Raw genomic sequence first — 14,263 nt, 5'->3', positions numbered from 1 at the left:
TTCCTTCAGCAATGTCCAAATTGCCTCGATTCCTTTGGTTCAGACTTATGTCTGCTTTATTGATGTGGTAATCTCAGTAAAAATTGTCTCTGTCTATCCAAGGCAGAGACATCCTACTTCTCATGCATGTGTCCAGACTTCAAGTTTGTCCACATTTGAAAGGATTTGTCAGTTTGGACAAACTACCCTAATGAACATGTGCATGCCTAGCAAAGCAGTTCATTTGCTGATGTAGTAGAATGATTTCTCAAACAAAATCAACTATACAAGTGAAGAGACTTTTCTGTTGATGCAATAATACATCATTAAAAGTTCTGCCAGAGTAACTATTCAGTTGGGAAAAAATTCCCCTGAACCAACATAGCTTTGCCAGCAAATTTTTAATTGGAGAGCTAGCTTTTAAAACAGCTAGAGAATTAGCAAGTCCCAAAAAAACACTGCTTGCTGAAGAGAGACTACGTAGGAGAAATATCACTTTACTTGCCCTGTTCTTAAACTCTTGTCACAGGCGTTGACTACCGGTTTCTGTGGGAGACCGTCTGGGCTAGTGCCCTTCAGTCTGTGTCAGAATGGCCACATTACTGTTAAGCATGTGCCAAAATATTTGCAGGATCATGTTTCCCATGCAGCTTTTCAATAGGAGCAGTATTTTTTAGTTCTGTGATGGTGTTTATAAAAGGTACTGCAGTAAAAACATAAAAGCAGGTTTACATTAACTAGCCTTTTTAAAATTTTGGGGTAGATTTTATTCTTCAGTTCTTCAAGGGTGTCAATTCCATTTATTTTGGTTTGGCCACAAAACAGTACCCTTGTGGCTGTACCCTTTAGGCCTCAGTGACAGTGGCTAGAGCGACTAAGAGTGCAAATCACTAAGAATTTCTAAGAATGCTTCTGCAGTCCAAAGGTGTGCTGTAATTCCTTGTATGAACCAAGCATCGTTTAATACATGTCCTTGTCTGAAGTGTTAAATCTTAGCCTGTATGTCATCACTTTGGTGCTTGTACTTCTGCCATTGTTAGGACAGAGAAAAAGATTAATGCTAATCTGCTGTTAAGGTTGTATGAGGTCTTTCTCTTGGCAATGGGAGTAAACTCCAGCTGGAGATGCAGAGTAAACAAGTAGAACAGAAAAGGAGAAAAGCTGCTTAGAAAGTTGGTGCAGCTTCCTTCTGCTTACAGGGTCCTGGGTTGGGGACCCTGGCAATGGGCAGGCAGCATGTGGGTCATTGCCCTGCATTCTGCTGATTTTAAAATAAAAATTACCCATGCCAAGTGGAATTTTTAGTCATGGGATTTCTTGGTTGGTGTGGAGGAGAAGCCAAGCCTAGCCTGTAAGTTTTGCTTAAAGTTTTAAAGCTGAACCTGTGTCTCGGCTATCCTTTTACATCTATTGTCTGTGTTGTCCTGGGGTCATTTTCCACAGTTGGGTTTCTCATGGCAGGATTTCCACACCACCAAAATTGTTTCAGCTCTTGTTAGGGAGCGACTTTCCCCATTTTTTCTAAATAAATTTTTGGCTATTAAATTTTAGGGCAATATTTCTGATATGCTTTTTAGGAAATCATCCCTTTTGTGTGTTTTATGTGCAGCATACAAGGAAGCCAGTAGATGGCAATAGCAGACCAGTGTAGTTAAGTCAACACAAATTTAACTCTAGGTACAAGGTTCCCATGGTTTTAAACAGGAAACATGATTTAAATAATTCTAAATAAGATGAAAGAAGCATTGTTTTAACAAAAAAAATTAAATTATTAACTTCTACACTTGCAGGGGAGTCATCAAGAAAAAGTTAAATTTGCAGTTAGTTCCTAACTCCCCTTTAAGTGGTTGGTACCTGGAAATGTGTTGAACTGCTATTCTGAATTTAGAATTAGAAACTGTCATCAGTATTGGAAATATACGCTACACTCCTATTGAAGCCCAAAATGGCTTTTTCCCTTCATAGAGCAAAAATTTGAAAATCATTGCAACAGTTTTAGAGCAGTTATTTTTCTCTGTCAAGATATTTTCCCCAAAATTTTATGTAATTCAGCTAAATTATGTTTCTACCGTCTTTTAGTGCAGCACAGAAGAGTTAGGGAAAAGAACACATTTTCTTTGTTCCTATGCACATGATTTTGCTGATGATAACCTAAACTTGAAAGATCTATAGTCCTTAAGTAATATCACCAGCACAATTTCCTGGACACAATGTTAAGTTCCTTTCCATTTTGACTTTAATTGGTGCAATTTTAAACCAAATAGTTTTGTACTGTTATCTTTTTGAACATGAGGTGTAAGTTGAAATGATAAACAATGTTATTCATGGCTCTGAGTAGTCCTACTCTCCAAGGTTAACGCATTTTTAGAAATGAATTACCATGATTGATGGGGTATCAAAACCTGATTCTTTTCATCTTTACACATTTCATGATTATGAAGCAGTCTAATTTAAGCCTCGTGTAGTCTGTCTAGCCTGCTCCTTGTGATGGTTGCACTGCATTTAATTTTTTAAAAATTATTATTTTTGAACTTCTCCGTTTAATTGCAAAAGATAATATTCTATTACTGGTATGTGCAACTTAAAAGGGCACTACTGTCTTTGGAGGTAATGAGATATTTCAGACTTTTAAATGAATGCATTATGCATTAAGTAATGGATTTGCAAACTCCATTTTAGTTTGAATAAATTGGCTTCTAATTTGGCAAGACCAAATCTAGAATTAGTATCTTTTTCTTTTATTTCTTTATTTCTTTTTTTCCTTTTTCCTCTGCAGTACATAGCTTTAGGATGTTAGATAAGAGTGAAAGTGAAAACAGTAAATATGCACTAAATAAGGAACAGCTTGCTCTGGAGTCTGAATTCTCTAGCTTAATGTCGATCCACTGAGTTGCCCCATTTCTCTCTGCTCAGCTGGACCACGGGTTTACCATCAAGAGATCAGGGTCTTTGGACTACTACCAACAACCAGGAATGTATTGGATAAGGTATGAGATGGTGCAGCGCCAACAGTCAGTGTTTCCATGGCAACGTGCTGGCAGTCTCCATTAACCAGTTCTTTCAGTGGATAAACATGCTTTTTGATTTGTTATCCGGTCCATATGCTGCTTTATCAGTTTCGTTTTAATCTTGATTGAGATGCCACACCCCCTCATTCCCTTTCTTCACCCATCCCTCACACCCACATTGCCAGCTTTCTCTTCATTGCACATGCTCAGTATCAATCTCCCCTATAGTTAAAAGGACAGTGTATATAGAAAATTTACAGATATGCTGAAGTACGCACCCTCCCCCTCCCTTCTGCTTGTTAAGGCATCTGCTTCCCCTGTGCTCCTGTTTCAAAACACACGGAGCAGCAACAGGCTCTCAGCATATATTTTCCTCTTTTTCCATGCAAGATGTGGAGCTATATACTGTCATTTTAAACCCACTAAACACAATCCTTACCTTAGATTGAACAATGCATTTGCATAACGCGGGCATAGAAACTCTCCCAAGTTCACTGAAATACAATGCATTGTATGTGCTGGTAAGCTTGTGTTTCTAACAATGCATTCCTTCTCTTTTCTTTTTAAAACCCTTCTGATACCTATTTATTTTGGTTTGATTTTTTTTTTAAATATTGCATGAGTCTCTTGAATATATTTTTCTTCATTGTGTAACTGTGCCAGGGTTGTCGTTAGCTGGCTTAACCTGTATGATAAAATGGGGCTCTGGGTGGGAGGGGCTTATTCTGGAGTGGGGACTAGGTGGTTTCCAGGTCTGATAGCCCACGAGAGGCCCACACACCTCCTCAATAAATCCAGGGTACTGGAGTTTCCATCAAGTGGTTACTTGCTGTCTTTTTCCTTATTACTCACAAGACTTATATTTTGGTAACTGGAGAAATTTTATAAGTTTACTGTGAGACCTGTGTTTTCTAACACTGCCTTTAAGAACTTGTCTGTGATTTGTAAAATCTCAGCAAAGTAACCACCTTAGCAAAACAGCAGAGATGGTCACTGTGAGTGTTTCCAGTAAAGTAAAACTCCCACCCTGGATCATTTCACCAAGTGCATGGATCGGGCTGCAGCACGTTTTTCATAAAACCTAATGGTTCCCTGAGCGCACACTGAGGACTAAGTAGTTTCTGATATGGATGTTCTGGGGAAAGAAAAACAAAACAAACCCAAACCCAAAAATAAGCCTATTTTTCAGGCAAAAAGTAGAAAATCAATCCTCTTCATGAGTTGAACGCTGGCTAGCAAAAATTGAGAAAGACTCTCACGAGTGCTGGAGTGCAGCAGTACCTGTAATTCATCTAATTCCACCCTCTTGCACTTATAGTGGTGGCTACAAACCCACTGTGACCTGCAAGGGCAGAGCAAAACCTGCTGATCTGTCTTGTCACTTGGCCTCCTTCTTCGTGCTCCTTGGTTTTGGAGAAGGGGGAATGGGACCTGAGTGCCCAGCTTTAGCTGACTGTGGGTTTGATAGTATTAGAGGAATTTTCTGTCAAGCAGAACTTTGATGAAGAGTTGCAAATTTAATGCCTGGTCTGTAAAATGGTGGGGAAGATCACATGAGCTTTATTTATCTTCCTGGAGGTTAATTGCTATCCATGGTCAGTTTACACTCTTTCTCTGATTTACATTTTTTATTTTATATTAAGAAAAAAAAAAACAAGCAATGAAAGTCTTTCCATTTGCTATACACAATATTTCGATCTTTTAAAACCCTCGTTGCAGGGGGAGCAGATCACCAGAAACAGGAGCCTGTGAGAAAAGTGAACATCTCAGACTGGCCTTGACTCAGTTTAGCTGCATAGCCCAGGTTTTGGAACAAACCATATGCATTTTTGGAGAGGTAGGGGGGAAGGCTCTAAGTCTGTAACTTGGTAAATAAATAAAGCTATTAAAAAAAAAGGTCATTTGACTAAAGCACTAGTAATGGCTGCCATCAGCATACAAAATGACACATCCCTGAATAATGGGCTGGAGCAGATGGGCGATAATCTCTCTTATTCATACATAAACTGCTCTGTTTTCCAGCTGGGGGCAGTAACAACAATGTTTATAATTAGGGTTTTCTAAACTGTGCACCTAGTGTGGAAAGGCAAATTGGGACATCAGGGCTCCTAGGCGCGGATGCTTAATTAGGAAATCCTCTGCGAGGGGGTACAGTGGACCAAGCACTGCCGCGTGTTTTTTTGGGCCTCTCTCATCTCCCAGAAACATGCAGCTGTTGTCGTGACCAACATTTTCATCTAAATAAAACCATTTTGATATAGTAAGTGTTTTGTTTTTAGTAGCGCAGATGCAAAGCATATGAAAAGGTTCATCAATTCATGTCTATAAACAATTTATCACAGGCACATGAAAATTAATCTGAATTCACAAGTACAGAGAAAAATGAAGCCATGTCTCAAGGAAAATGTAATGCTCCCTTTGTTAGCATTAAACTACTCGTTTCTTCGGGACTCCTCTTTTAGTTTTTATCTGTATTTTCTAGAAGTCTTCTAAAATAATTTCAAAATGGCACTATTTCCTCCTTCAACAACCAGAAAACCTTGTCCTTTCTCTGCCTAAAAGACTTCTGTTTTCAAAGTCCTTCAAAATCCTAATTTCTGAGTGTATTCTGCATCTTCTTTTATTCCCTTTCAGTGGGATAATACATGCAGAAGTGACGTGATTTTTTACATACAGCAGGGGTTGTAGCTGGCATGAGCTATAATGCCTGGAAAATCTTTCACAGTTCCTTGAATATGAGGATCTGGGAAAACACAGGGCCCAAATCAGCAAAATCATTCGGACCCCAGACTAATACATGTTTTAAAACCAATCCACCAAATGTTGTTGGAACATCAGCCCTGCAATCAGAAGTGCAGTAAAGGCCAAAGCAGCATCAGTAGGGGACAAGTCTTGGAGGTCCCAGTTAAAACCCTGAAGATTGGGCTGATTCAGAATATCAAAGGAGCACCAGAGTGGTTGCATCCAACAGAAAATTAGTAGAAAATGTCAGTATGTGTAGTAGTACATATATTATATTAGTATAGAATATTAGGGTGTGTTATTTTCTATATATCCAAGACACTCAAGAAAAGCAAAATGGGCAAAATAAAATCCAGGAAGTGTATGGAAAAGTCATTAATGATCTGTCTATATGATGAGAATAGAAAGGAGATGAGTTACATTGGATACTTAACAAAATTATCGATCTAGTCAATATTAAATTCATAAATAATAGATTTTAAAAATACAGTTCTCACTGTCACAGTTAAAAATATATCTAAATAGTTCATTTGAAAACCCATAATTCCATCCTCTGTGTTTGGTTCCTAGTTCACATTACTTTGCATCTGTCGAGTTACTTACACCTGTCCCAAGTGGATACAACACACTTTCAAGTCAAAAGTTGCAGCCAGACATCTTGGTGATGGGACAAGGAAGCTGGGAATCGGGATTGCTATCTGTAAAGTGCCATTTTTAATAACATAAAACCCTCTGTAAACTGAATATTGGTAAATACAGGCAGATACCTAAAATAATTTAAAATATCTTCTCCCAATCTTCAAGTAAAAAACCCACAACTGATTTACAAACTGTAAATAAAATTCACTCATGCAAACAACTTGGCACTAACTCTCTTCCACATGTAATTGAAACCAGCTGAGGAATCGTGTCTCTAAAAAGGGGTATGTCAAAGAGTAAACACAAACTTAAACACAGCAATATGAATTCAACAGTTATGTATACAGAATACTTGTCTTTGTGTTCACTCACCAATTCAGTACAATGCATATATCAAATTGACTTGGTTTTCTTTCTTTTTTACTTTCATTTTAGCTAAATTTCATGCTGGCAGTTACATGGTGTGCTAAAGCATCAGGCTTTTGTATTTGGAGGTCTGGGTTCAAATCCACTCGATTAATTTGTCCCCTCGATGTGGTCATTTGCACGTCTCCAAATCACCGTGTAACTTGACTTGGTTATACCTTGTGCCTGAGGGACTAAAAATACCATGAGTGTCTTGCTCCTGGACTGAGGTGCATTGCTAAATTTGAAGTACTCTCAAGAAAGTGTCTTGATTCATGAATCAACCACACTTATATATATATCTATATATATATATAAAAAAGAATATATATAGTGTATATATAATATATATATATATACATATATAACCTGAGAAGCCCATGGAACAGAAATTTTAAAAAGATGAGACTGAAGGGCTGCCTGGCTTGTGCCACAATGTTTAATGGTCATTTTTACAGCAAGGAAACCTGTCAACATATAAAGGTCACTAGCCAGAAGTTTAAGGAAATAAGATAAACTTATCTAGGTGTGAGCATTTAAATGTGTGTATAAATCCATGGATATAAAAGGATGTACTGGAAGAAAAAATACCAGTGTTTCAATACGTAGATTCATCTAATTCCACATGCCAAACAAAGCTTCACAGAAATTGCTAACAAATTGCAAGCATGCTCAGGCAGAATAAAAACAAGCAAAGGGAAGGGTTTCTTGGATTAATGCGTGAACAGCTGCATCTCCAGTTTAGTCTCCTGGCTGGTATGAATAATGTATGGACTAAGAGGCAAAATGCACATTAATGTTCTTTTATTAATGAAACGAATATATATCTATATTTGGTGGCCAGCAGTAAATTAAGACAAGTGAAAAGAATAACAGTCACTGCTCACTTTCATAAAATTCAGTTACTTTAATCCAGTAATTACTGATCTGACAGAAAATATCAGCCCACAGCTAAAATAAGGCTCTTCCCATTGCAAATCCACCACATATATCAAAGTGGTTGTAGTTTTTGAAAATCTGTTCATAAATACACAGTGCAGTGTTTTCCAAGATAAAAAATAGATTTGCATGGCTCATGAGTCCTGTAACTTCAAGTGGTAGAAATCAGGATGAAGACACTCTTTAAGGAAAAATCCTGGAAAAATGCTAACTGTGCCTTAATATGTCAATGACAGAAACAATGATTTCAAAATAATGCTCTGTTACTACAAATTAAATGCATTTCCAGGAATGGCTTGGTAACCATTTGGTGCTGGGTGTCAGGATTACTAAATGTTGATGAAAAATACATTAGTTCTTAATGAAGTACTTCAGACCCATCACCACCAAATTATTAGAGGCAATCCACTTATCTTCTGCTGGATAAGAAGCTCTACATTTTCTCATATGGATTGCAGGAGGGCAGCTGCATATCTTAAATAAGAATGCTGTCTTTAAATTTTTGTTGCCATTACTCTCATATAGTGCTCAAAGTTCTCAGTCTCTAACCTAGAGCTGGGAAAAATAAAATGTCAAAATGTGATAATGAAAATCTGGGATTTGCAGCCCTGTGAAGCATAAGGGCACTTCAGATCCTCCTATTATTTATTGAAAGAGTACCTTGAAGTAGAAATGCCCTGGAAATCCATAATGGACTGGTCCATGCACCGGCAAACCACCCAGATGAACAGCAGGTGAAAGAACACATCTGTTAAACCAAGGCAATGAGTACAAGAGGCCTTTGTTACAAAAACACCAATAATAATGAAAAAGCTGATTTTTGGAGTATGTCCATGTGCACAAGAAAGTACAGTAGGTGAAAATCACCTTTACAAAACACATGCAGTCAATACTCTCATGTATCTATCTTACCATCTTCTCTGTGTTCCAAAGGATGGATCTATCATATTTTGAAATTCTTTCGAGGTAGAAAATAACCACGACATCATTAAATGAAAAATAGCATTTTTGCAGAATGCAGAGACTCAATATCATCAGCAGTGTATTACACACTGGAAGTGTCAAATGTCATTGGAACATTGGGCAAAATGAGCCTTTTCTTGCAAGTGCTACAGGGCCTGAGCACTCTGTGGCCAGAAGTGCCCCATTTCATAGTTTTGACATGGTAAACACCAAACATTAGAATATGACCTGTGTATTTTTGCTCTCACTAGATAAAGACGGACCTCTTTGACTCTCTGTGGCTATGTAACTTTTTATTCAATAAACTCTTTGGGTGAGAAAGGCTCTGGATGTCTCTCAGGCCAGGAGAATAACCACAAAAATGCCCCAGACTCTAGAAATATGTCTTTAAAAAGACTGATTAGATCATATCCAGGGCAAAGACTGGATAAAAATGTAAAGAAAGTAACAAAATATCTCAGGAAGTTTCTGAAGGGTTAGGAAGCCAGAAATATTTGGCCCTACAAACTACAGCAGCATAAGGTGCTGGTTTAGGTGAGACCGTCATGGGGTTTTTGCTTAATATCTTTTATTATTGAGGGAGTGCTTTTATGTATATTTAAACAAATAGATTTAAAGAAGAGTCTCTAAAGCTTTTCCAACAATCATAGAAATATAATATCTTAGAGTTTATTTCTACAGACATCTTTGAAAAGATGTTCTGGTACCTACTTATCTTTGTTCTTTATAAAAAGCAATATCCTAAAACCCCAATTTTCTTATACATTCATGTGTCAGTTATCTAAATTTAAATACCTTCAGGTTTTGCATATACATTTGCCATTCCCATATAGTAGGTTTTAAAAATAAATTCTCGATTTAATACAAGTATTTTTATGTATTCAACAAGAAATGTTTAAATTTCTCAGGGGAGAGTATCTGTTACCAGAGGATGATGTGATGTGGTTTAAACTTTAAATAAATGCTTATTTCCTGTAAGCATAAAAAAATATCCTTTAAATGGAAATCTGTATTTTATAGAGTGGTAATATATGCCATTCTTTTCAATTTTCACACAAAATTATATACTGTAAGCAGTATATTCACTGCATGTAAAAGATCTAGGTATTCTTCTGTTTCACATTAAAAATAATCAAAAACTGAATTGGTTCAAGGCTAAGAAACATAGAAGGGATTGAAAATACTAATTAGAGCTCTTAACCAAAAGATAGCAGTAAACAAAAAAAAAATGGCAGATGCAAAGTGTTGGATTTTGTAGAAATTATTATTTAAAATATAGGAATGAACTTATCAAAATGGATCACTTTACCCTTTTAAAGTAGTGCTATATGGTTTCTAGACACAAAAAAATTCATTCAGCAATATAGCCTAACTAAATCCATTTGCTATAATAATTCTGTACTCCTGTCCATCTTTCTCTCTCTGTTACATCATTATTGAATGCTGGTTGCATTATTTGAAAGCCTGGATTGCTATAATGCTATTCTGCACCAGTATGATGGATTTAGTTTTCATTTTAGTCTCAACAATATGTTGGCTATAAATACATCTCTGCTCTCCTGTGAGGCTCACACTGTAACTGGTAAATTTTCTAGAGAAATCAGTCATGCATATCTTAAGAGAACACAATAAATTCTTTGAAGCAGAATAACCTTTTGGCTGCATTCCTTTAAATAGACCTTTTCATTATAGGGACAAATTTTTCAAGCCTTATGAGTGAAACCTATTTAGTTCTCAAAGTTATCTTTTTCCAGTACCATGATCACATACTTAGTTGCATTTTGTAAGTCATTTTACTGGTCACCTGCTTTTTCCCATTTTGCTTTTTCCAAAACAGTCATGGGTTGGGATTTAAGGGGGCAGCCCTGCTTCAGAAGCAGCTAACCATATGCCAAAGTGCTCTTGCTGAATCAAGGCCATCCTGTTGAATTTATAATTTTACAGTGATTTCAGGGACTGCAGTCTAAAATCTCATAATCAAGAAGAGAGCAAAACCCAGTACTGTGCTTGAAGCTGATAGTCAGACTAGGGATACCCTTACTTGGGTTGAAGTTTCACCTTGTAAATGTGCCAGAAAAGCAGAAGAAAGAATGTGGCTGGAAGTTACAGCCATCTTATTAAGAATTGCTTTCTCAATAATGGCAGAATGATCAAAAATTAATACCCATCAAGTAAATATTGCTCTTTCCCATTCCTGGATACCTTAGCTAGACATGGATAAAATTAGCAGAGTATTGAATTCAGTAGACCTTGGTTAACAGGAAGAGACAATGTGGTCAGGCTGAACAGGTCTTTCCGTCAGAGCTCTTCAGCGTTCTCCCTAAGAACATCCATTGAGCGGCATGATGTGTCAAGGAGCTGGGCTAGCTCCCTTTGGTGTTTGTTTTTCTCTCTTGTCTGACAACTTCATCACAATCCATCTTTGTTAGCTGATTGCACTGACTTGAACATGGGTGAGTGTGTATCAGCCTTCATTAGGTCAAATCAAAGACAAGTGTACATCTCTGCCTTGCCTGTAGAAACAGATTTATACTTCGAGAAGGATGGGGGGAAGGTCACTTGGTATTTGGCTTGAAATTTGATCCTGTTAAAGGATGAAATTAATAACATCCAGAAGTAGAACATATGGCATCCATATATATGGCACTGTATCTGCTTGATGATGTCATGCTACCTCTTAAGGTTTGGGAAATGCACTTTTTAAAGTGTTTAGCTATGTTGTGGGCTCAACCTTTCAGACCTGACTGAGACAGAGCAGGCTTAATTTGGTCTGAACATTTATTATCCCTGGTATTTGCAGGCCACATAAAACCTCATGGTTTTCATTACCTTTGAGTTTCACACACAGCCTAATTTCATTTATTCTTATTTTATGCCCCTGCCAGACCACCGCTCTTGATAAGGAGAGGCAGGTTTTCCGACGAAGACGCAACCAGGATGTGAGGGGACGTTATAAGGCTCAGCAAGCTCCACCTGAACTCAACTCCGAATCGGAAGACTATTCACCAAGCTCCTCCGAGACTGTTCGCTCACCTAACTCACCCTTTTAATAAAACACTTTTTCTCAAAAGCCTTGGCTTTAACCCTTTGAGACCCTGAAACTACTTCAGGCCTGTGTGGAGTGAATACAGCTGATCTACCCAGAAATAAAAGCTGGGATGGTGGAACACAAAAGGGTGCTCACAGGATCTTTGTAAGAATAATTTCCTAATTGATTGAAATACTTGTTCTCTGTTTAGATTGCAACTTGCTGCTAATAAGATCCTCAAAGGGTTAAGGCTATTTTGCTTTTTTATTTAAAGATAGAAGCAGTGAATGTTTTCATCAGTGGAGCTAGGAACTGCAGTATGTAATTTTAGCACATGTTAACCCTCTGAGTAAATGATTACCTTAAATCTTGACAACCCATATTAGGGTTTTATTCTGGCTTTTTTGCTTTTATACGCACATATCTTTTATAGTATCCTGAAGTTCCTTGCCTGTTTCTGGCCAAAAATATATCAAATGTACTATTGCTTAGGAATTATAAATATAGGCTTAAAAATGAAAATAAAATTAAACAAATGGTATCTTCTGCAGCAGCTCATTCCAAACCTGCATTGTATTTCCACACGGAGTGACTGTCATTGGAGGATATGATGCAGGGCTAAATGGGAAATTCAGTTTAGGTCATTCTCATGGTTTACAGAAGATGACATGATGATGGCCACAAAAGATTGCTTCCATATAGTTTGCTGCTAATGATAATGTTGAGTTTTGGGAAATTGCTTGAGGACACGTTCTGCCATGTAATAGTATGTAATGAAATGATCTAGTTGAGAAGTTCCTGGTTCCTTTGCATCACATTCAGGAATGCACGGGCATCCTCTCAGCGTGACCTGGTTATTCTGGCAGAGCCATTTAAAAAGATTAACACTGATGAGCATTACCCTTTAAATAGCTAGAGTACTTCTAAATCGGAGAAAATACAAGTCATTTAATATCTATGTAAAACCTAAACAGAATCAGCAGAAGTTTTGTCTTTAGAATGGAGAAACTAAAAATGATTCACCAGTTTTATTTGTAATATTTAATAAAATGGGCATTTACACAGAGTATATATATATATTACTGGTTTGTTAAAACCTCAAGACAATATTATAGCTTTTTATTTGACCATTATCATAAAGTTGGCTTCCACAGAAATATTACAGTGTGTAGACTTTTGCTTCAGATGTGGTAATTGGAAAAAAAAGAAAAAAGATGGCTCAGAATTTCACTTGAATGAAAGAAAGAACTTTCAAAATCATGTTCTAAAATAAAAGACGTGTGAAATTTATAGTTTCTCTTATTGCTCATATAAAATGGAAGTTTTCTCCTCTAAAGTTAAAGTTTTCTCACAGTGTTTTTTAAAATTCACGTGGTTTCCTCTCTCTCTTTCTCTCTCTCTCTCTCCTCCTCAACCTCGCCCTTTATCTTACCTTTATTCTTTCTTCCTTCCTTTTTCTTTCCTGTTTTACAGCCAGAAGTATCAATATACCACCCAAAATGACATGCAGATATTCTCAGCTTTCTGGGAAGTATAAATACATTTTTCAGGAGCAGGGCAAGTTGCCCACAGTATCACTCCCCTTCTGAGTGGTGTTTGTTCACGGAACTGTCCGTATGAGCAGTGGTGGCAGCCAATGTATACCTGCAGGTGGTGGGGGCTAGTGTAAAGCTCCTTGCACTTCTAGGTGGAAGTATCAGTTGAACTGTAGTTCAAGAAACATTGGAATTCTGTTTCTCCATCCTATGGAGTGCATCTTTCATTGCCTCAGACGTGAAAAATTATATATTGAAAGCTCTGAAGACTTTAAACACAGGAATTTAATCTTGTGGATCTTCACACAAGTGGTATAAGTATTTCTTTTTTTTTTTTTTTTTTTTTTAATCTACCTGATATTGATGGTCTAGAAGTGAGGTATTTAGTAGAAACTAATTCTCCAGACTTCCTGGGTAATACAGAGAGATAAGAATTCCAGGTTTGATTCATCTCACCTGACATGGGCACACATTTTAGGCGGGACTCATGTTTTCATGTTTTGATTAGTCTATTGGTCTCACTCCATCGACTATAGAAGGAACTACTGGTAGAAGTTTACATCAGACACCAACTTCAGATTATGAGTTTACTAGAACCTCATCTAAGCCATAAGGAGACTGATCTCTGAATGCATGTCTGTGGACAGAAGGCCTGTGTAATGCCTGAGTTACTCTGTCTGGAACCTGAGTAACAACATTTTAAAGCAAGTGAAGCAAATAAGAGAACTCCATTGAGGCAGGAGTTGAAGGGACAAAGGAACTACCATACAAAAGTTCTCAGATTTTAGGTTTTGGGAAAGGGTTGTGTCTGTGTGTCAGATCCTTCACTATAACCATCCAACCCTCAACTCATTGTAGAGAGAAGTTGCTCAGTAGAGAGGGAGCAACCACTGTCATCTTAATGGTTGTACATTCGTAACTTTTGGATAGGACAAGGATTTTATTTTTCCATAGGATCAAAACCTCAGTCAAGATAAAGCCTTCCTTGCCACTTACCTACCCTAATTTACAGTAGGTCAGAATCT

The 14,263-nt window shown here is 37.3% G+C and overlaps 1 protein-coding gene across 3 annotated transcripts in view; it reads left to right on the top strand.

Annotated features, from left to right (window-relative positions):
- Positions 1–12,993, top strand: part of DCLK1 (doublecortin like kinase 1) — a 228,292-nt gene extending 215,299 nt beyond the window's left edge. For 2 of the 3 annotated variants that reach the window (XM_066544908.1, XM_066544910.1), the window contains one exon: positions 11,561–12,993. In XM_066544908.1, coding sequence (XP_066401005.1) covers positions 11,561–11,725 — 165 coding nt within the window. In that variant the 3' untranslated portion in view covers positions 11,726–12,993. Of the gene's footprint in view, positions 1–2,892; positions 2,967–11,560 lie in introns of all 3 variants that reach the window. The other variant, XM_066544909.1, reaches the window with a different exon arrangement.
- The last annotated feature ends 1,270 nt before the right edge of the window (positions 12,994–14,263 follow it).

Source organism: Molothrus aeneus, chromosome 2 (genome assembly GCF_037042795.1).
Source record: "Molothrus aeneus isolate 106 chromosome 2, BPBGC_Maene_1.0, whole genome shotgun sequence".
NCBI lineage: Eukaryota > Metazoa > Chordata > Aves > Passeriformes > Icteridae > Molothrus > Molothrus aeneus.
The sequence above is the reverse complement of the archived record's forward strand: the minus strand, read 5'-3'. Positions and strand labels throughout refer to the sequence as shown.